The sequence below is a fragment of the Gymnogyps californianus genome, chromosome 3 (genome assembly GCF_018139145.2).
Source record: "Gymnogyps californianus isolate 813 chromosome 3, ASM1813914v2, whole genome shotgun sequence".
Lineage (NCBI taxonomy): Eukaryota > Metazoa > Chordata > Aves > Accipitriformes > Cathartidae > Gymnogyps > Gymnogyps californianus.
The window spans coordinates 45,078,516-45,102,861 of record NC_059473.1 but is presented as its reverse complement, the minus strand read 5'-3'; the positions used below and the strand labels follow the sequence as shown (position 1 = coordinate 45,102,861).

The 24,346-nt window shown below is 39.5% G+C and overlaps 1 protein-coding gene across 1 annotated transcript in view; it reads right to left on the bottom strand.

Moving 5' to 3' along the window:
* PCNX2 (pecanex 2) overlaps positions 1-24,346 on the bottom strand; it is a 162,162-nt gene that overhangs the window by 41,102 nt on the left and 96,714 nt on the right. Inside the window, exons 22-24 of the mRNA XM_050893555.1 lie at positions 21,155-21,265; positions 16,290-16,417; positions 1,739-1,797 (exon numbers count right to left, since the gene is read on the bottom strand). Coding sequence (XP_050749512.1) covers positions 1,739-1,797; positions 16,290-16,417; positions 21,155-21,265 — 298 coding nt within the window. The remainder of the gene's footprint in view (positions 1-1,738; positions 1,798-16,289; positions 16,418-21,154; positions 21,266-24,346) is intronic.

The window sequence follows — 24,346 nt, the reverse complement described above, 5'->3', positions numbered from 1 at the left end:
CATCTCATAAAGGTCTATGGCATTTAACTGGACTAAAAGTAGCACTTCATGATGGTGATCCGTGACAGGGAATGAACCTTTCACAAATGCTAACACAGTGCCACATAATCCAATGTGGTGGTGTCTTGTGCTTGTACTCTGTTACATAATATATGCTTGACATGAGAACTGCTTTTCTTTTCTATAATGCATCAGTGTCTCACCTTCAATACTTTTAAAATGTTAGTACATGAATAGATATACATGTACAAACCAACATCTTGTAGGTGTATTTGTATACGAGAGAGTGCATGTGGATACATATGTACAGGTACACATGCATATTTATATATGTGCATATTTAGGAGCAGATCTAACATGGAGAAAAAAAAAAAACCAGAGGATGACAGGCTATAGCTTCCCCTACAAATTGCTCCTCAATACAAGAAGAGGAGTGGGCATGTTACTATGCTGCTTTTCATCACCATGGCCATTATGCATCCAGCCCTGGTATGTATGTACATGCAGGTGTGTATGCACATACAGACATACTCAGCTATACACCTTCTGGAATATATTTGGTCAAAATCTAAATGAGGCATAAAATGACTCTTTTAAGCATACACACAAAAGGAATGCTTTGCTTGAGCTATGTGGTTTAAAACATAATTAACTTATTAGCATATATAATAATGCTAAAGGTTATTGCTATGAGATGACAGAATGGCCTTGGGAAACATCTTAGCTCCCTGCCTTGAAACGACAAATAATGAAAGAGCACTACATATGCCTCAAACTGCTAATACCTCTCTCACCTTCTTGGACACCCTGGATTACACCCATTTCTGCTTGAAGATGTGTATTTGTTCATGCTACTGATGTAATGGATAAGAAGGAGGGGAGGCGGGGATAAAAATATAACAGCAATAATGACAATGTAAACTTATACGTCCACAATACAAGCCCCTGACACCTCAGTGGCAAAATAAAATCAGCCACAGAACACTAAAGTGGAAGAAACCCATATATGAAACCCTGGCCTCTCTCACTGGGACCGGGATTTGGCATGAAACAGTGGTATCAGTTTCCCCTGGAAAGGGCTCTGTCCCGCCAGGTGCTGAAGAGCGTCAGCTGAGGTACCACACGCTCTCCGCATCCACTGACTTGCCAAAAAATGCTCTCGCTTCCCAGTCTCACAGGAACCACTCGGTGCAGCCCAGGAAGGCGCTTTACATTGCCATGGATCAGAGCTCATTTAATGCACCCATACCAGGAGGAGAAGCCCACTATCTTTCCTACTTCTTTCTTTTACCCCCTCCTGCAAATTTTCCAATTTCCCTTTCCTCCCTCTCCAAAAAGGTTTCTCTCCAGGGAAGAGGAGATACCTGTCAGCCCAAACTGCTCAGCAGTAGGGGCACCGTTAACCTGCTGCTTTATTCCAAAACCTTACCCTGCTCACAGCTGACCTTCAAGTCTAGTTAGGGTGTCTGCTGCATGCTCTGCACAAACAGCAATGTTATGATTAACCAAGCAATTCACAGCCCAGCAGCTATCTCATCAGCTACACATAACTGAAAAGTGAATTTACTTATCAAGTCACACAACTTAAACCAGTGCTCTGCTACATTTAAAACGCTCTGGTTTGTTCACACAGCATTTAAACCCTCTGCATCTCTTCAGCTTCCCAGGCAAAGCCTCGACGGTGTAAATAAGTTACATTTTGCAAATCAAGCAAAACACTCGAACTCCCAGGCCATACCTGCATCCTTTTCGATCTGAATTGCCAGTCTGGTGTTGGAATGGTCCGATCTTTTGGTGCTGGAAATAAAGACATGTTGTACAGCCAATTTTTTTTTTTAAATAAGATTCTCCCAAAACCACATTTTTATTTTCTTTTTGATGTATCTTGTCATTCTGTGTTTACATCATTATGCAGTTCACACTCTAATCTGTTTATTGGTTTACTCCAAGTAGGCATATATAGTTATTTCAGTTCAGTATTGCTACTGATATTCTAGCTTATCAGCACACAAAACAAAAGTGTCTGTGTCCCCTCCTTTTCCTCAAACTCTTTCTTCCCCATTTTCCTTCTTGTGGGGCAGAGTCCATTCAGATTTTGGCATCTGTGATAATACGCATCACTACGTACTTAAATAATTGAACTGGCTCTAGAAGCACATCAGCCAGGTGCCATCAAAACAGTGAATAGAAAGAATATTAAATCAGTCTTTCTTCCCTTCTAAGCCTTAAGGGAAACAGCTGGACTCAAGGGGGGTTTTTGTGCAAAAATATTTCTGTGGGTATATAACATCTATGGAAAAACAACAACAAAAAATCACTTAGTTTCATATTTAGCTAGGCAGCAACGAGAGAGTCCCTGGTCATTCTTATTGCTTGGAAAGAGTAAATTACAGGGTCTTAGTCCATACAGACAGTAACTCTGTCTCCCTCACGAATGACACATTCCCTACTCAGTATTTTCTTTGTAGCAGTGGAATATAAATACCATAGGAAAAATGGTCACAAACCAGAAAGCAACTAAAAGGTATACTGGATTGAGCTTTTATTCCTACCTGTAACAAAAGACACTAACAGAGTCTGAAAATAAGGAACAAGTAAATCACTGTGGGCAAGCACGTGTCCAACAGAAGGGAGTGGTGGTTGTGGTGACTAGGGATACTCAACACCAGAAGTCCAAAGCATCTCCCAAGCATCCATCTCCCAGGCCTTCAGGGTACAAGTGAAAGCCTGGCTAACAGAAATGCTACAGTAAATATAAATTTCCCTGAAATACTGCTCTGGCAGTGGTACTTTAAGATTTCAGAACACTGCATTAAGAATATTGTCTCAAAAGTTTTGCCCTCAATCACTAGCCCTAGCAGAAGGCCCATCAATCAGATATGTAAATACTACCATTCTTTGGAAAATGGGGTTAAAACAGAAAATGGGGAAAGACAAAGCTGTTTGCCCTAAACCACAGTCAGCTAAGGTTACATATGACAGTGGTGAGAGTCTCATCTGTTCACTAGCCTGCAAACACAGGGGAAAAGTGCCAAGACACCATCTCTCCTGGCACAGGAACAGAGGGAGACACCCAGGCACGGTCCTCATCATGTCCTTTGTCAAACTGTGATGAGGGCAGCATGGCCAGGTGGGACTGGCTGGGGTCTGGCTCATTAGGGTGGAGCACAGGGTACAGTGGAGATTTTGAATGGGCTGATGGTTGGCCAGTCAACTCAGAAAGCCCGAATTTAGCTACTCACTATGAGAACTTAGATGTGCCCCAAGGAAGACTGCAGCAAAGAGGGTGTAAGTTATACAGGGGGCTTTCAAACAACTTAAATAACACTGAAAAAGGATGGTGTAAAGCCAGGGTAACGTTGTCTTTGAAGCATAGCAGAGTCTCTGGGACTCTATATGTCCTCATTGCAGTATTGGCTCCCAGGATTTCGTGCGTCAATACACAAGTTATTTAAAAGGTTGTAAATTTCTGAGCTGAAGCTATAAGCTCATGCTGAAGTCAACTGGGAGAAGGATGCCACTGATGTCCCTAATGTTAGAAAGGCTTTTCATCTACCCTCTACAGCCCCCCCCCCCCCAAAGCTGTGGAAAACCAACCAACAGAAAAATTGCACACAGGCTTCTATGTAGCAGACAGAAGAGGAACAGAATTGCTTTACTTCTACTCCCTAACAGCAACTGATTTTTGCTTTAAAAAGGCATGTTCTTTACTTTGCAAGAAATACAGTTGCAGAGAATATGAGTCTTGATTAGAATTATTTGTAATTAATATTAGTACATTATCTACATAGATAACTATTTTATTTGATGTATTATTTATCTTCCTGCCTCTGGTTGGCTCAGCTTATTGTAACTGCAATTTTCATTTCCTATGCAACAGAAGATGGCAACGGGGGGGTAGGGCCTGCTAAGCAGTTCCAAATATAAAGAATGATTTTACTTCAAAAAGGTTGTCAGAATTCTTCTACCCTGATATACATCCACCTGCAATCGCAACATATGCAAGAGTAAGCATAAAGATTAGGTTATGGAATTCAATCAATTTTCTATTCTCAGCAGAGAAACGCTGCTGATTTCCAAATGCATAAGATTATGAGACTCCTTATTAATTTTCAGTCCCTCTGAAATCAGTGTGGCAATATGAGGTATAAGTGAATACTATTCTTTACTCCAATTTTTTTACCAACCTATAAAGCATTTCTGTTCTTGAGGCATGTTAAGACCCATACAAATCAAGCAATACTTCAGAAAATTCTAACCTATAAGAAGAAGGAATCCTTTTGCCTAGCATGCAGCTCTGGCTCCATTTCTTCCCCCCCCCCCTTTTTTTTTTTCCATTCAGAGAAAGATGCATGAAGCAATCAGGGAAAATCATGAGTGCTTCAGGACACTCCAAGACAGATAATGCAGCCTGACTGGGGAGAAGGGAAGGAAACAGAACAGCTCTCACAAACAAAACAAAAACCAGGCTCTGCTCCGTTGTGGCTTTATCCTCCATTCCAAGCACAGTAACAATTGCTTAAACAGCTAAAACATAGGCCTCAGGACATGAGACAAGAAAGGATTTACCTTTTCAGACACTACCAGAAAAACTCAAATCTTTATACAGATATTTTGAAGCATAATTTTAATTTTTTTTAAGACCGAAGGTAATATAGACAGTGTGTAAAGCAAACTTCTGTCCCAAAATCCAGTTTAGTTGAATAAATTCAGTCAGGTAATTAATTTTGGACTTTAAAATCTTCCATAATTATTAGTAACCAAAGCTATGTTTGTACCTTCTTGAACGCAATGGGAATTTGCATAACATTAAACTATAATACACTGTGCCTAACAATCAAAACAGCGACGCCTTTACTCCTGGGCTTTTCACTGTCAACTAGGACCTCTCAAAGTGAACTTTTGGGACTAGTGGGTGATTTGGGCTTTCCTCCAGTGGCCTCTTGCTTTAAATTTGGTTGTTACCACTCATCCAAGGTGATAATTAGCTCAGTAATTGGATTTCTTCCTGAATTGCATTATTCTATGCAAACCGAGTGCAGGTCCTTCGGCATTTGCCCTAGAGAGCAAGTGATTGTGTTTGAATGTCTTCAGCTAAGTCTTCAGCAATTTTAAAGTCAACATCCTGCTTAGTTCCTGAAATATCTATCTCATGCTCTTTTAATCCAGCATTTACATGGGCACTGAGATAATCCACTGGTTTGCATAGCACTGTTCATGCCATTATAACTATCGCTTCCCTTTGCAAAAGGATGAAGTCACTTCCTGTACTTCCCTTGCCCAAAAATACTGCCTCATTTTTCAACCTAGAAAGACTTTCTTATCCCACTTTACTCTCCCAGTTTCCTTACAAAGGTAGAAAAAAGACTGAAGGGGATTCAGGCAGCCTGGGGAACATACAGCGGATGGTGAGAATCAGGGAAATTGAGGAGGGGGGCAGGGGGGTGGCATGGTGGAATCACTGCTGTGCTTATTTCCAGAAGATGAAAATAAAATTGCAGCTGTTCATCCGCCTTGCTGTTGCTGGGTTTTGCCCCAAAACACAAAGTCAAGATTTCCAGGATTCCTGCTGTGAAAGAGGGATCTCTACTTTAAAAGAGAACAAAACAAGGAAAATCAGTTCCCCTCTGGGGGATGCAAGAGATGCCTTTCTAGGGTAGATCCAAAGTTTTTCTTTGTCTGTGTCCAATGAATTTTAATCCGTCTTTCCATGCTATCTAACAGGCAAATCTAACAGAAAGAAACTTTACTATGCTGCAGCCCTATGATTATTCATGGGAGTCTGGAAAAAAAAAAAAAATCCTCAACATTTCTGTGTGAATGTCTTACGCTGCTGGCACTATAAACGGAAGGCTTAGCATTAAAAACACAGTAGTAGTAGGCTAAGACAGTGAGGCAGGAGGGAGAATGAGGAGATGGCAGAATAAGCAGGCATCCATGAATATTTGAAGGACACCAGAGGCAAAACCGATGGTACTAACTGGAAGTGTGAGGATGCCCAAGCAGTTTTAAATCAATTTAATCTAAAACGAAGAATGATTTCAGTGCGATTATAACAACAAAGGCTGACAGGCCCTTCATGCATAACCATGTCCAGGTTTTCTGGGCAGCTGCATGGAAGATATGCCTTAGGTTTAACTCACATTAATAAAGAAAGATCTCTTAAAAATGAAAGCAACTTCTCCTTCCTGATCACTCGCTCTGATTTTTATTTTTCATGCTTTCTTCCTCCCCTCATTCCCTGACTGCTCCAGTGTTTCATCTAACAATGATAAAAAGTGGCTTTCATTGCATGCTAGGAAACTGGGGGAGGGCTAAGGTATAAAAAGCTCCAGTTGTTAAAGACAGCACTGTTGAAGGTTCCTTTTAAAACATAGAGAGATCTTACTATCAATAATGTTTGCTGTTCTTAGGGTTTCTTTACTTTTTAAAAAGGTTTTTATAATTCATTCTGAGAGCGCTTCTTGGGTTTGGTTTTTGGGTATTTTGTGGTTTCTTTGGTGGGGTGTTTTGTTTTGTTTTTTAAGGAGGTGTAAAAATCAGAATTGCAGTCATTTGCTGGGATACTATTGAGCATGTTGATTTGGCATATTCTGAAGCCTTTCCTGAAGATGAGGTTTCTGTGCTCCTGCAGCAACAGGGATGCAAATGAGAGGTGTGACCTTGAGATCAAAAGCTGAGCACCCAAACATGGATTAAACAGCCCACCTAGGTGCATCTAAGGTCATTTAAGCATCTGTGTACTTTAAAATATTCACTAATGCTTTACCAAAATGTCATCAATATCCCCACTTTTGTCTTGTCTACCTTGCTACTTAATTTCTTTCCCCTTGTCTGAGTATGCTTTTTCTTTCAAAAGGTATTTAGTCACTATCTTCAGATATTTTATACTAAGCAATACAAGAAGCTTTATAAGGGGAAGGATTATGCCAACTGCACAGAGATGTTTGTGCTCGCTCTTGTGTCAGTGAAAAAGGGCTGGGACCCTGACATTCCTGTAAGGATGGGGCTTAGCACAGAACCCTGCATCACAGCTATACCCCACTATCTGCAATTCATAGAGGTACTTTTAATTTAAAAGCAAATGTGTTAATTACACACAAAACCATGCATCTGAAATAGTGCAGGTGAGTGTTATTTTTCTGGTTTTCCCATTGTGAGCCAATGCACAAACATTACAGGAAAGGTACTATGCTGTGCCCAGCTCTGGGTAAAGACCTCTGCAGGACTAATTCACTTGGGCTCTGCACTGGTGAAGTTTTCACCAGAAAAAGAGAGCGAGATCAGACAGCAAAAAAAATTACCAAAATGTTGGGAGTTGCTTCAGCAAATGAGGCCAAGATGTTTACCTCCTTTACTCCATACAGAGAGATGCATATTGTTTAAACATCATAAAAGGAGGAAAGGACAGCAAGGCATTTCAGAATTCATTCTTAATATTCTTTATTGCTGATAACAAAGTGCTCTTATGCTTTTTCAGCGTGCAATATTAAAATAACATACACTTAAGATATTTTAATTGTTACTTTTAGACTCAAGGTGACTGCTTAAAAATAAAACTAGGAGGTAGAGATAGCAAGAAAGTATGAGGAAATACGAGAATAAGACAAAGACTGGTGAATGATGTCGTACAAAGAAAGCCTACATCAGAGGTACTAGTTTAGTTCATTATAGGGTTTTCCATATACATATTTCTCACCAAAAGATGGAGAGGCAAAACAGAAACGAACCAAGCCATACCAGTGCCATAAACCTGCAAGTGCAGCATCAGTGATACTACACTGAAGAACAAGAAAAACCTTACTGCTACTGCGCAGTTGTACAAAATCCAATCTAAAACAGGGATAACTTTTAATACCTCTGTTTTTTTCATTGTAAGGACTGTTGAGAGTGTTAATAATTTACAGCAGTCATTATGGTAGCCTCTAAAGTACTCTTCAGATTGAAAAAAATCTCTGGTATTTTGAGAGCAAACACTGCTAGTCAAAGGATTAAAAAAACCCCAATCCCTCTAGCATTCATCCAGTATTTACGTAGTCCCAACTAGCACAAAGCTTCAGAGACAATTCTCAGTGGCAATGGTGACATAATTCTGCATTTTGCATTATCTCAGAAAGAAGCGAGAGTTATTTTATATTTTGCTCTTATAAGCCCTGAGGCAATCTGGGTCCAGTACATACCCTTGTAAATCAGGAGACAACCAGGACTTGAGCAAGCTGTAGCATGAATTACTCCCTGCTGCTATCTGTACACAACTTACCTATCACCTCAGTTAGAACGGTTACACTTGCTGAACATCTCCTCTGTGATCTCAGCTTTTCCTCTGTCTTCACATCTTGACAAAAGTTGCTTGAGTAAGCATCTTCTTGAATGGAAGGTTTGAGTTTAGTGCTCCAAATCTCAGCTTGCCCCTAAATGATTGATTCAGTTAAATCTAAAACAGGAGGTGATCTACATCATCCAAGTGAACGGGATGAACACTTGCTGAGAACACTTATTCTTATGGAAATTCAGTCAATCCACTTCAACAGGTTTCCAATACTCAACATGACAGAAATTTCATGAGCTTACTTGATCTCATTAGATTTACATAAATTGGAAGCTAAGCATTAGATGAACAGCTTATAAAATTTTAGTGCCACTGTATATCCACACAAGCCCATAAAATATTACATGCTTCCTATTTCTGATTTATGAGTCCATTCTCATCTTTCTGTCATGTCCTGTTGCTGCCTTCCTTTCCAAATATCTTTAAAAGTCCTCTTCTATCATGATTTCTTTTCCTCTATAGGTCTGAGTTCCTGCTTATCAATGGCTGTTGCATTATCCTCTCAGATTTTTCACTGCATGCCTTTTCCTTTTTTGCCCATCCCTTTCCCTTTTCATTTATGTGCTTGTGGTTAGATCTCTGCTTGTGTTCCTGCCTGGCCTCAGCATGCATTCCCTCTCTGATGCCTCCCTTCTGTCTTTATTCTGTCCTCTTAGAATGATTCAGTGAATTGGAGTTGTGAACGCATCTTTAACTCGGCAGGGAACCACAGAGCACTGAATCAGAATGCACTCCCAATTAATTATCACACATATGGCTCCTATTCAATTAGCCTCAATTTGTTTTATTGACTGCCAGGGGCAAAATTTGAGAAGAAGAGATGTCACCAGTTAAAGAGATACTGCCAAACAGTTAAAATACAACTTTGAATTTTGTATAGCCTCCCTTGAGCGTGAAACTCTTGGCAACTCAGAAAACACTTATTTTAATACCAGATCTATTTGACGAAAGGTTCCTGGTTTTCCTCACCCACCCTCTCCCAGACAGCCCTCATTTTCCCAGTTCAGTGTGACTCTACACATGGAGTCAAGCGATGAGGTGAGGGCTGGGTTGGAGAGGAGATGTGCATACCTCTGTGCTACAGCAAGTGGCCAAAGGGGTACACATGCACACAGGGTCACTTACTCCGGGGGAGACTGAACACACAGAGTAACGTAATTTCTAGGAGGGCTTCTTTTAGCCTGGGGCTTTACCTGAAGCAACACCTCCGACACTTGAGTCCTGTGGCTTTGTCACTCCTCAAGGCCCTACACACCTGCTGAAAGGGATTAAACACTCCCAAACTAGGCAAGTGTTGCAGGTACAAGTCCATGGGCAGTACTGGTGGTGTGCAATGTGAAGATGTATAGCAGTTACACACTACAGCAGGGAAGAGACAGGGAAGGGTCTTGAGAAGACAGTCAGATGAGTAAGTCTAATGAATAACATGTAACTTCAGAGGGCTCATGAAGAACTAAGGCTGAAGTACGGACAAAGATGTTCCTTGTTCTTCATACGTTTTGGTTTTCTCTATTCTCTCCCCCAATGACAGAACCATAGCCACACACGCACCTGGAGAACAGAGCATGACTTCCCAAAGACCAGTTTATACTCATTGTTTCAACAGAGGAGCATTCCCCCCCCCCGCCCCATCATCTTTATTGGGAAATTTGCCAGTTGTAAGAGAAGAGTAATGAAGGAAAAAAAGCAGCAACTTGCTAACATTTCAGCTTTTGCATCACTTCCAGCCAGGGAGTGCCACTACAGTCAGCAGGAATGCTATACCCAAGGGCACCCAAGCCAGGCCTAAGCATCCCTCAGTACCAGTCTAGGCTGGATGCTCAAGGGTCTAAATCCCTTTGAAGTCTCCAGAAAGACTCTCACCAAATTCCACATGCTTTGTGAACAGGACAAGGCAGCCCTTCTGATTCGAAGGCAACACACCAAAAATTCAGACAAAAAAATGTTCATTCACTGGTCCTATTTGTTTTGACTTGTAAGTCCCAGGCACTAAGAAGCACCCATTTTGGTTTTATCTATACGCTGATACTTATTTATATTATTTTGCTAAGTTCTAAGTTAACTTAACTCAATAAAAGCCTGGAGGAGCCCTGAGGCCAACTCAGTGAAGACCTCTCTTAAAAGAGCCACTGTCATCAAAGGGGCTAGCATTCATAAAACCGAGTAACGGCTGATAACAAAGGAACTAGAACCTCAGTACACTTTAGAGTAAAGTTGTGCAACTGGAATACAGTGCTTCTTTCTGGTCAGTTCATAAAAAACAGTATAGAAATAGAAGCAGCCAGAGCGAAACACAAAAATTAGCAGAGAAAGAGAAACAGTTCAGAAGAAACTAAAATAATTGCAATGAACAGTAAAACTCATGGCTGCAATGTGGTTTTCATGCCAGGTGGCTGGGAGTATTCAAAAAATTTTGAACCCTAAGTAAGGAGAACAGGCAGTGACAGTAGTCAGAACATAACATTTCTGAAGTGATATTTAAGGAAATAAGGCAAACACTAACTCCTGTCAATTAGGGGAAAAAGGGTTCTCCTATGCTTACGTTATGCTATAATTGTTGACTTCAGAGGTTAATGTACCTTTCTTTAAAGTATTCATTATAAATCAATGTCCAAGGCATTACTGAACTACAAACATCTGCTGCAGTTGTTCCTCTGTAAACATCACCACTATGGAGGTCTAAGAACATGTGAAAAATCAAACAACATAGCAAGAAACGACTAAAAAAAGAAATCCAGCCCTAAAAAGGAGAACTTGAAAGGTCTGAACATGCAGCTCCCAAACAAGGCCCATGGACAGTTATGGGTGAATGACGTTTTGTGTTCGGAGCAGGGGTTTTAGCAGCTGTAACAGAGAGCAGGCTCACAGGGAAACCAGATGCACTAGGGTGTGCTAAATATAAGCATCTGGAAGTGGAAGGCCTGTTATTTTATGGGAAAAAGGGAGGGAACAGACAGGTACTTTTCCCAACTCCTTTTCCCACACAGATGCATAATGTGGGGTCAACCCAAATTACGTCTACACTGTAAAAACTCTTCCCATTCCACCTGCAGGCTGTCCACAATGGGCAGGTTAAGTGGGCTGGTAGGAAAAAAGAAATTGCCAGCTGCACTAGATCTGAGGCAGGGCAGGTTTTCCTCATGCTCCATTCCCAGCTGTATTAACCTTACAGGTGGCTATTTTTCAGACCACAATGACTGGAACAATAATGCAGTGATAGACTTTTTAAAAAGATGGAGAAAAGAAAGGCTTGTTCACATATTCTCAAACACAGAGAGGTGTCCTGTAATGCCATTCTAAGAGAACTGGCAATTTAATCACAGCCTCTTTAGAGACACACCTAACTAATGCAGTTACACCACACTGTAATTCACTCAAGACCCTTCAAAGCAAATGCAAGCTGTGCCTTACCCCAAAATAGGCACTGAACCAGATGACCGAGAAAGAATAGAAACAGGAAGGAGCAGGAGAGATGAGTGACTTGTAGGCAGTGAAATCTCGATTCCTGGTGGCAGTTTGCTATTTGCGGGGACAAGTCACAGCTGCAGCGGAGAACAGGCTGCTCCACATGATCCAGCGGTTAGACCCACTGGGGAATGAAAGTAAACTTCCTACTCTGTTCTGTCCATTGCCATATCCAAGATACAAAGCAAGATAAGAGGGAGGAAGGGAGGAGGGGGACAGAGTCAAGCTGCAGTGTGACAAAGTATTTAAGGAAAAAAGCAAAGCAGAGGAATGGAACAACAGCGTTTGAACACACACTTTATGCTTTAAAGTGCCTATACATTAAACAAGATTTACTGCTATTTCCTTTCCTCTCTCTGACATCTACAGCCTAATCATTCCAACAGCTGTGAAAATAAAGACTAAAACAGGACTCTTCAAACTGGGAAGCAGGAGGCCAGCTAATGGCAGGACAAAGCCAGTGTTGCATCAAACTTTAAAAAAAAAAAAAAAAGGAGAGAGAGAGAGAAAAAATTTCTCATAGTTGGACTCCCACGAGGCAACCAGCTCATGAGCAGCAGGCCAGCTTTCTGATTTTTACACCCCTCTCTTTTCAACAACAATGGCAGCAAAAGCTGTAAAACAGTGGTTGCATGAGAAGTTGTTCTTTCTTACTTTCCTTATTGCCTTATTTTTTGTTCTTCTTTAAGTCACCCTTCCCTTTCGCCCCTGAATGACCCCTGACCTCACCGATGTATTGGTGTATTAGACTCCACACACAGTGAGTACCAAAGTGCACACTATAAACAAACAGCATCTGCTGATTGCAGGGAAGAACACCCATGCTCTGCGCACACACCGCAAGAGCACAAACAGGCACAGTATGATTCCTGAATTTTGAAGAGCTTGCTAGGAATTTCACAGTTTGCTTACTGTCAAAATGAATCTTTTTTTTTTTTTTTAACCTGCTTGAGTTCCTCCATCTCCTTGAAAAAACAAACAAGCCATCATCTTAATTCTCTAAGACTTTCAGCTCCAGCTCACATCATCCAGAATGGCAGATGCCCAGTCAGAAACCTGAGGAATCAAACTCCTCTTTAGCCAGCAGAAAAAGTGGGACTAAAAGAAACACTGGAAATGCAAGACGTGTATGTGTGCACTCAGAAAACACCAGGTAGAGACAACCAAACCAACCCTTTAAGGAACAGATGGAGCAGTTGCTCCCCACTTGGGCTATGGGTCTAATAGCCCAGCTCTATTACTAAACATGGTACTCTCTACTTGCTAATGTCCAAAGCTTCAACTTTGGATTCACTTTACAGAAAATGAACTGGATGGTTTTTCCTCATCTAATTTTGCACTGTTGGCCCAAATGAGATGCAAAAATAAGTTTTCCTTAAGTGAAACAAAGAAAAAATGAAGTTTGCTTGACAGCAGTGAAGTGTGCATATACTGATGAACAGAAATGACACTCTAAGAAAGCAACCTAATTTATGACTTCGAAGAAAAACAAAACCATGATATTTTCATATCTAGACTGCTTGTCAAAATTGTTTTCAGTTAGTCCAATTAAGAAGTTAAATTATAAAAAATAGAACCATGGAATTGACTACTTTTAACTTCATATAAACATAAATGAGTTTTTGTGCAGCTAATATAAATGTGATAATTTAATGTAGTCATCAATACAGCAAGGAAGAGTTTGCAGATGAGTATACAAAACAGGCAAAACAAAAAAGCTCTATAAAGCACATTGAAGATAGCTTCCCCCTGGGCAAAAGTTCCTGTCAACCGACAACGAGTACGGAAATAGCAAAAAAAATCTGCCAGAGCTTCTGCTTCATATGAGCATATTTCAGACTGCACTGTAGTGAAACCGTGACTTTCCATGAATATCCTGAGCTGAACTTGGCAAAACTGTCAATGCACTCCAAGAAGGAAATCTATACACCAACTTCCCCATCTGTTCGTTCCGTCTTACTGCACCTGAAAACTCAGTGCGTATCTGGCTATGGGCACTGCAGCCCAAAGACAGGTCAGTGCAGGAGCCAGAACAACTCCACTCCAGCTCAAGTTCCCAATCTCCACAGCTCTGAAAGCAAGCAATTACACCATCCCTTTGAATTTTTAGATGCCGAAGGGTCAAGATTTAAAGCCGTAAGGCAAGGCCCATCTCACTTCATTCAATTATTTTAAGTATTTTGTAGAAAATTTCCCTATTCTTAATACAAAATTACTCCCTTCCTTTGCCTTTTTCTGTCTTTTCACTGTGTCTCTTTAGAGAACCAGGAGTTTTTCAGTCCAATGCTCACTCGCTCTGGTCAGTTCTTCATGTGAGCCATGAAATACTGAAATGGAAGCGAGGCAAAGGAGAATCAGAAGTACTAGAGACAAAACGAATACAAATTTAGGAGGAGTCATTACATGTGCATATTGTGGGATGCCACAGGTTCAGGCAAAAATTTATTTCACTTTAAGGACTATCTGAATCTTCTACAAGGCTGTTTTCTACTTCTGAAAGGTTTTTGAGGGACAAGGTTGTGGTTTTTATGGTTTAAGTGAGAAGATCATAAAAGATACACTAGAATTTCTAACAAACAACAAAGCATGATTTTTTCACAAAGAGTCTAACTTAAGCATTCATGTTGAACACAAAGTTGTAGTTACTGCTTGTTTTGAAAGGACAAGTAGTGGTGGTTTAAAGTATTAAAAGGGTTAGGTTTGTAGCACTTGGGGTTTTACAGTTTATGGGTAAAATAATTAGCTTTGCTTTCAAAAATTATTAGCACCAACTTTTTCAGTTCCCTTAGTGGGAGTCACAGATGGTCGGTACCGATGAAAACAAGACACCCCATACCCCCCCCCCGCCCCTTATTTAAGTATCAAGCATAAACCATCTTTTGAAATTTCCTTTTAATATCTTCTGTTCATCTCATCCCAAAAGCCTTAGACAAACCAAAGGCAAATGAAAATGGTCCCCTCTATTTCCATCTACAATAACTGACAGATTCTACACTAACCTAGCTATATGGAAATGATGTGCCTACAACTGAGTTTGATTCTCTAACTGGTACCTAGAAAAGAAGCCACATGCCGTCAAAATGCTCTGGTTGAAGTAAAATGTAGCAGATGTTAAAATCTCCACTTCCTACTTAATATTGTTCAAAGTTTCCATCCAAAAACGTACAGCTGTCTGTGGGATTAGTGGTAGCTTCCTGCCTTTCCATGACTCCCCTCAACTTCACTCCTATGAAATAATGAACCTGTTGACCCAAAAAACCCGATGTGTGAGAGAATTTTGTTAAGATCTGGCCCTAGTGTACAAAACTCAGCTCCCCTCAAAACTTTTCCACAAATCTCATCATATTCAGAAACAAATACAAAGCCTCTTTATATGACTTGGCTTTGTCTGAGTAATTTCTTTATAGATGAGTACATATTCACTCACTGACACAAGTCAAAACCAAACAAAATAAAACTCTTCAAACTAATCAGACCCTTTCCCCTAAAAGATGGAAAAATCAATCACTGTAATTTCTAGTTTTGAATTCTCTTGAGGTGCTCAGATACACCAGTGGCACCGATACAAGAAGTGTGGTGAGTGCACAGCACTTCCCACTGGTCCGGCCAAGTCCTGATTTGGCCAATACAATTTTCACTTTGTGCCTTAAACCACTGTAAGTTATACTGAGCCTGGTTACATGTTAGTAGGGGGTGAAGAGCTCACGCACTGCCCAGGGCACAGGACTCAAAGGACCCCCCTTAGTCAGTGAATCCAGCCCTTAACGTTGCAGACTGCTCATTCATCCCTTGCAAAAACTACCTCCATCTGGAAAGGGAAGTGTTTCCCTGTCTCCAGTACTCTTGTTGGGAACCCATTAGATCCCAATTACCAAGAGCTTTCAAATCCTACTGGGTAGAAGGAGCAGATGCTCTTTATTCAATCTTTTCAATATTCTATGTTTACATCCTTGTCAAACTGAATGAACGGGAGCTAAAATCTGACAAAACCAACCAATTCTTAAACTCCAAGATCAGATGTAGCAAGTAATGACAACGCACACTCATCATTACTTCACTGTGAGAGTTACCTGCCACATCCCAAATGGTCACATTTAAGCAGGCTAGTATAAAATATATTAATGTAGCCTGACTTCTAGTGCCAAAGGCTTCACAGATTTAGTTGCTAACACTAGCTAGCAAGACAAAAAAGGCTGACAACTGGGAGTTTTAGCGGGTTTTTTTTTTTTCACAGCTTCATTACTGTATGTCTGTACAACAAATGCAACATGACACCTCATCTGTAACATACCAATAATTGTTTAAATACATTTTCAGAAATAATCAAATAACCATGAAATAGTAAAACACCAGAATCAAGATTCAAAGATTAACCTCTCATGCCCTACAACAATTTAAGGATTATCTTTGGAAAGAAAAATACCTCCAGAAATGAAACTAATGAGAGCAAAACCTTTACAAATAACAAGTTTAGAAAATTTTTGAATAGTCTTACTTGTAGTTTTTCTCCCAGAACTTGATTGGTCTTGCATATGATGCAATAAAGATGACACTACCAAGAAATGGACTCAGTGGTGTAGAAAAGACTGAAGTGGCGAGAGTTTGAAAAAAAAGCATAGCAGAGTCTGAAAATTGCAAGTTAAGGTAACACAAATGATTTCATTATACTTTTAAACCATTGTTGAAGCAGCTCTTTGAAGTATTTATTTTTGCTTTTTTGTTGTTATTTATTTTACCAAAGAGGTGGTAAGGAAAGGAAAGGAAGGCAGGCAGTGCCAAATTGCCAATGACCAGCATGTAATCAGTGGCTCTTCAATGCTACACAGTTGTAATGGAGGAGACATGTCTGAATGGAGTACGTTATTAGCAGGGTGACCCTGTCTAATCTCTGCCCAAGAACAGATCCTGAGCGTAGGTAGAGCAGTAAGTGCCCTTTTCCAGCTACCTAGTGTACCTTCTATAATGCAAAGTGCCTTTCCAGTGTCTGACATAGAGTTTAAAACACAACCCCCCCACCAAATATTACTTTCTTGGAAATTCTTCGTTCTCTGCACTGGTGTCTTGCTCCCAATGTGTCTGGTATTCCATTCTGTGAGTTTCTGCTTATTTTGGAATGACCTAGTACGTGGAGAAATAGCTATGCCTCTATAATCCAGCCTGCTGGCTTAAAATCATGCTTTCATGTTAATTCTTACTGACAATTTAATATTCCATACTGACTGAAAGGTAAAAAATGTTCAGCATTTCATACTTTTTGAAATATATATGAAATGAGAAGGTGAGGTCAGGGGAATAGTAAATATTACACATAAACATCATAATGAATGCCTAAATCCATAGCTTACTTTAAATGTAAAGTCATATTTCAGATTGCTGGAAAGCAAGTTAGGAGATGGATAAGGATACTGAAAAAGATGCAAGTTAAAACAAACATGATAAAAAAACCCAAGTAAATGAAATGTTAGGCTTTAATTCTTCATTAATTCATACCACATCCATGACATCTCAGGAAAAAGGTTTCCAAGTTGGCATAAGGGACCAGTTGTCCTTTCTTACACCTCTCTTGGGAGGAAGGTGCTAAGTAAAGAAGCCATGAACTAAGGAGGCACTATCAAAGTACAGCAATCAGGTGCATCTCAGACTAAAATTAAGGTCAAATTACCCAATAACCACCGTCCTTTAGCTTACCCTCTTATAGTAATATCCTGTATGTGTCCCCCACAGTCTCTGAGACTTTACAAAAAATATTTTAACACGTGTAGCATCATTCGTGGTACAATATTTCCATAAAAAGGCTAGCTAGCTATGCTTTCAAAGCAATTTGCGAAATCTACAAACAAATATTTGCCAAAAGATATCTCTCAAATCCCTCAAACTTATTAAAAGAGAGTGGTCTGGAACGGTGTCTTCGTGCATTAGAGAGACTGGAAAATGAGCTGTCCTCAGAGTCTAAAGTTCAAAAAGCAACAGAGAGCACAAAGCAGGAAGCAAGTGCATCAAAAAACTTAAACTGTCACATTACACTGTAGTCATAACCAGCATTGGCTGTGAAAGACGAACAAGTATTTACAAGTGTCAGATAAGGGAAGGAGGCATGGAAGCTGAAGAGACAAAAAGAGAACAAGGAGGATAGATAAGGACAGCAAATCAAGTTTTCTAAAGAGAGTTCTAATGTCATGATCGCTTTAAAAATTGCCACCATCATGAGTTAAGACATTTAGGACTCCACTGTGAACTGTTTGTGTCTAAGACATAATCAGTAGCAACAGTTTTATTTTTGCTAAAAGACATAATGCTCTACTAAATGTACATTGGAAGACATTTCCCATTTGACTTGTGAAGAGTGATTTTAACTGTTTCATATATGTAAGCATGTCACGAGAGCAAGTAACAGCACCTGACTCCCTTACATATAGTTGATGCGTACAGCGGGCAATTATCTGTCATCAGGGGTTTTTTTATTTGATGGTATCCAATTTGCTTTTATTAGGTAATTCTTTTTTTTTTTATACCAATGCTTTAATTATGTCTAAGTAAAAAATAGAAAAGTACCAAAAACTTAGAGGCATACTTTATTACTCTATGTCCCAAGCCAGGTTTCCTGTGTACCATTCCTTCTTAGGTTATACTGTGTAGAAGCGGAACTTGTTTCTTTGTGAATAACGGATTTTCTTTTTAAGATAGCCAAAATCAAATTTTGAGAAAAAAATAACTAAAAACTCTTCAACATGAAATAAAACATTGTATTTGAGGATTAATTCTTACCATTTAAAAAACTGTTTAAATTCAAATCAGCTTCAAAAAAAGTAACTGAAAGACTGGCATTTTCAAAATCTTTCATCCTCTTCTTTTAACACAAAACTATGCACTAAGGCCAGCCCAAATCCTCAGTTTCTCAAAACCCACATTTTTAATTGCAATTACTATAGGCCAAAAACGTTTGGTCACTTCCAGGCACACGATCACCTAGAGGATGGGAGAACTGAGTGTCACAGGGCTTCCTTTTCTGATGTCAGAGCTGTAACCCTGGAACAACCAAAGCAGAAATTCGCATAAACAGGACAATCTGAACTACAAAATCCGTTCTTTCCAAATCTCACTGTTCATTTATTAGGTAAAATCCTCCTTTGACTACAAACTACACTGACTTTCTCAGTGTGCTGATGATTATAAACACATAACCTCATCTTACCCATTTAAACACTGGGAAGTTAAGTCACAGATCTCTCAAGCCAGAAGCCCATTCCTGTTCCTGGTCTTTTGGGATTAGGAGGGACTTTAAGGGGTCACCTAGTCCATCCAGCAGCCACAAGGCAGGATCAGCTAAACCTATATGACTCCTGATAGACGTTTGTCTAAATTCCTGAAGATCTCTAATGGTGGAGGCTCCACAACCTCCACCAGGCAAAGCTCCACATGTGTTGCCCTTCATGCCCTGCACGCCGGAATCAAATGCATTAAAGCATGCAGAACTACTCATATCACTGAGCTCTACGGCAAAAGTTCACCGAGGCACTTTGAAAGTTAAAAATTTATGCCCCATTTGCAGATGTGATTTATGCAATTAAGAGCCACAAATAATTAACTCTGCAAAGAAATGGCAGGCTTAGTGCCTCTGCAAACTGCAACATGCATTCATCATTACTGTTCAGGGTTATGGTTACAACATATAAAAATACCGTGCAAAAAGGCAGAGTTGTTGTTGTGGGAACAGTAACTTGGGCATTTAACCAGTATCTTAATTGCAGCATTGCCTGAAAAGGCAGATTTGCATTTACAAAGCATACTATAAATATAAATAACAGAAAGCTAGTTTAGATCATTTTAACAATCACTGTGTAAACAAACTAAGCCCTGCTTAGTTAACTACCTTCCATTTTGTAAAGCTTAATTGGTACTTTCATCAAGAGCAAAGTTATCACTGCACAAAATATTTGTGACCAAAAGGAAATTAATTGAAAAACAATCTCAGTTCTAAAATGTTTTGCTAAATAACCCTATATACACTTCTCCTGCAATTCACACCTACAACAGAGATGAAAATAATTTTTTGTTGTGAAATTCTGTAATAATTTGCTACAAATCGCTCAAAATGCTCAGACAGATCACTGTTTTTTATAATGCTTTCCTTTCATAAATTGACAATCTAAAGCTTTCCCTCTGGGAGTTATTCTGTCCGCACTTCCCTCTGTCCAAGACTCCTATTTATTCTTTCCATCTGGAAACATAATTGTTAATTGTTAATCAATGCTGCATATGACTCAATATATCACAGCAAAGACCAGAGGGAAGAAATCACTCAAGGGAGGAAAAAAAACACTGTGGGATGAAAGGGACAAAGACTTAAGTGCATATATCTAATAAGCAGTACAAAGTAAACTCTTCAGTAGGTCTGAACTAAAACCACTTTGTCAACTCTTCTTCCACAACTTTGGTTGGGAGGGAAGGAATAAATGAAAAGTTAGTCTCTGAAAATGCTTTAGATGTCAATAAAGTTAAATTTGTTCAGTTAAAGTGTTTTATTTCATTTTTTTATCTTTTTCCTGTATTAAATCAAGTTTCTAACTGAATTAGACGTTAAGCTGAAAAATTTTTGTTCCAAAAATCCAATATATATTTTTTAACCCTACAGACATTTGGGGGTCACTGAACTGTGTGTTTTACTCTCCATATCCACAAAACCAATGTTCACAGCCCTGGAACAGGCACTGAAACAGACTGTTTCTGAAGGACTGCTTTGGTGTCGATGAACATATATTGTTACTTATAAAACAGAGTGGAAATGTTAAAAGGGAGAATGCTTCTCAGCACCACAATGAAAAATGTACATTAAAATGTTAAAACCCAGCTGCTTCTGAAATGAGAAAAAAAAAGAGTCAGGACAGTTGCAACAGAAATTGGATCACTGAAATGAATTCGTATCTGAGATACCAACTAGAAGCAACTGAGAAAGTAACTAATATTTTAGAGCTCACTCAGCCATATGTCCAGCACTTTACAAAATTAGCTTCTGCACACATAAAAGTCCACCCAAGTTGGAGCTAATATGTCAGTCACAATGTTTCTTTCTAGATGTATCAAAAGTCAGTGCTGAGGACTGTGGAAGTAAGTGATCTGCAGAACAGGCTGGGCGGGAAGTGAGCAGGCATAAACAGACCGGTTTGAGTCAGAGTTCAGTTTCCCACTTTCAGATCCCGTGCAGCCAAGAAAGAGAGAAAACTATTTCTCAGGAGATGTTCCAAGCATTTTCACATTTTAAAATAAGTTACCTAAGAATTTCGCACCTTGTTCAAACACTGTAAATAAGTTACATACATGAAGAGGAATTTAAGAATAAAGAAAAACAAATTTATAAAGGATATGAGGTATTGCAAAGAGCTGAGCAAAAACATGGAACGATGATCCCCAGGCAATTTGCCAGGGAGCAATGTATGTCATGATGAACTGCAACTTCTGCAGTAGGTCCCATAGCTGGAAAAAAAAAAAAGAAAAAAGAAAAACATGGTGACTTTTTAGGCACTGAGATAGTTTCAATACTAATATCTGAAGGTGACACTTTTTAGAACTGTGCCCTGGAATAAATGCGAGAGAAATTGTATTGCATTAGTAGCTTTCACGGGCATTAAGGCCTTACTTTAGTAAGGCACAAAAGTATATTCTTCATTTGAAATTCAAACTTGCAATGAGGTACATTTTTAACCACCATACTGAGGTAGCTCCCAGATTACCTTTCTTCAAAAGTATGTCTGCTTTAATTAGAAAGTGGGAAAACAGGTTCTGATATTTGCTGCATATATCACACTGCCAGTCAGACGGTTACAGGAGAAGAGACTCCAGGAGAAAGTGGATATAGCGAACAGAGGAAGCTCTCTGCACGACACGTGTGGCTCTGCATATGGAAATCAGACTTATTCTTGAGAACACAACATTTTCATTTGTTGAATCAATGGGAGAAGCCATCACTACGTAAGCATACGCTTGGCATTAACCATGAATTGTAGCTGCATTTTCAAGATCAAACCACCCTACCATAAAAACATTGCATTAATATGAATTTTTATTGTTGTGCAGTACAAATTGAAAAACACACTAAATTTACTTTTGCTTCCTGTAAAATATGCTTGGTGCTGCAACTAGCAGTTTCTGATTCAAGAATGATGTGTACTTATTCCCTAGAATACATTTTTTTTCCTGCCAGCTCGCTTGGCATCAGGCCAAAACAGATCTTCTGTCTCGTCTGCATTGGGCCATCAGATTCATATTGCAGAGTAGGTTCCTGACAAACTGTCAGGAAAGATTTGGCCATCAATAGACATTAGTACTCAACACACACACAAGCTGACAGTAAATAGGAGTATATGCAATATTTCATGCTCATATAGCAAATATATGTTCAATTTCCTATAGTAAATTCTTTATTTGAGTTAATGAAAAACAAGACATTGCCAACATCCTGAAAGACATTGAGGCTATATCAATACTTATATATTAAATGCTTCCAGGGAATGTTCCCAGGCACTGGTATTGTGTATGTCGTTAAATTGTTAGAAAGTTCCCTGGGAAGGTTTTGGTCTGGCCCAGCTAGCGCTCTTCCAAGCAATCCCCAGGCATCCCTTTGAATGAAAACCCTCCATGGTCCATTTCCAGGTGGCAGTTCCATACCTCCACCCTGCGTACACACTGGGAGAGACATGGTCCTAGGCATGCTTCATTTACTAGCATATTGACAGTCAGAGAGGATGCACCTTCACTGGCTAACTCATTTCATCTGTCCTGAAGTTACCACCCCCAAAGTAATACTTGGCCACCTGTATCTACATTGGCAATGCACTTACAAGTTGTTTCATTGAGCTTCTCTATGAATTGTCGTAAATAATTGCAAATGAATTGGGAGGGAGGTAAGAATGACTAATATAGCATTAATGTGTTTTGGTCTTTGTGCTACCATACAATCACAGAAGCAGCTGCTAACTCCAGTTACAACTGAAACCTTCCAGTTGAGATGCAAGCAGTGCTTCACATGCTTTCTGTGCTTTGGCATGACTCAAATTAGGAGCAATATGCAAAATACAGATTATGCTAACTTTGCACAACATACTATTTAAAACCAGCAAAGCCCTGATAAAAACAAGCTGTTATGATCTCTTCAAGGCACAGCCTAGTTACCCCTACTTAGTTTGAGAAATTCATATCTTGCCAACTTTGTTTTCTTTCAAAAACACATGTGACTTGAAAACTACAACATTAGATAAAGTAGGCAAGTAAAACTGAACTGAGACTAGAACTGACTTTTATTTATTTCAGCCCTGTTTGGCAGGTTGTGGGGTTGCTTTGTTTCACTTAATTTTTATTTATCTGAAATGTCCGAATGAACAGCTGGGAGAAAAATTGTATCTGCTAAAAGATTTAAGTGAATGGCTGAAAAAGCTAATGACTCACATCTGAAACCTCAAAAATTCAAAACTGCAGCACAACCCAGCAAAGTTCTGCCTGTTACAGACTGAAATCACAAAGCCATAAATCACCCCAGCTGTGCTCAAAGCTCAGGGTTCATCAAAAGGTTTTCAAACCTCAAATAAAATTCAGGTTTTGCATTTGCTAGGAAACCAAATCCAGGAGGAGACCCTTCTGGCTTCTTGTTCCATTACACCGTTTTAATCATTGTTTAATATTTACACATTCTTGTGTAACAGGCCATGGAGCCCAAGTTCCCTGTTGCTTCTAACAAGTCTTACTCCTTCTACATTCACCACTGCTTGAACCTGCTGTTGTTTCTTTCAACACTTGCCTCTCAGCTAATGTTTCTACAAGACAAGCAATGGAGCTCATTTCCATTCGCAAGAACATGAATGTAAGAAGAACGGTCTAGTGAACCTCTCTTGGTTTTTGAGAGTCTTACGACACTGCACCTAAAGGCCTGGAAATGTATGATTTTCAAGCTACTGCCTTCATTAAGAGCTGTCAAGTGCTTCTATTACCTCTTAAATTACTGCTTCCAGGGCATGTTCTGCAAAACACCTTATGGGAACGTGCCATTAGCATTTTACGTATCTAACTATAATTGCTAAAGGTGATGTCACCTAGCAACCATAATATAGAGATTTAGGAAGGAGGGACTTGGCTCTACATTTTCTCTTTTTTCATTTTGCTAGAACCATCTGAAAAAATATTTCTCCTTGTCAGTTTTACCCAATTTACAATACACTTTCTCCTATTTCTGATACAGGAACTCCAAGGATTCGGAAAGCACTATTGCTTTTCTCACAGAAAGAAACTGAGGCTGCTAAAAATTGCCTTCATAAATAGGAGGAAGCTGATCCTCAGAAACAGTCATTCTCTTATTTCAACTACAACTAACTGCATTTCAGTCTTCAATAATCGTAAGACACTAGCTAAAGAGGAAAACCTTCAACATCTTTTTTAAATTGTCAGAAACAGTATAGGATTAGAAAGGGTTAGGAAAGCCAAAGCCCTGGAGTTGAATCCAGTGAGGAAAGTAAAAGGCAACAGGAGGGACTTCTACAGGTATATCAGTAGCAAAAGACAGACTGG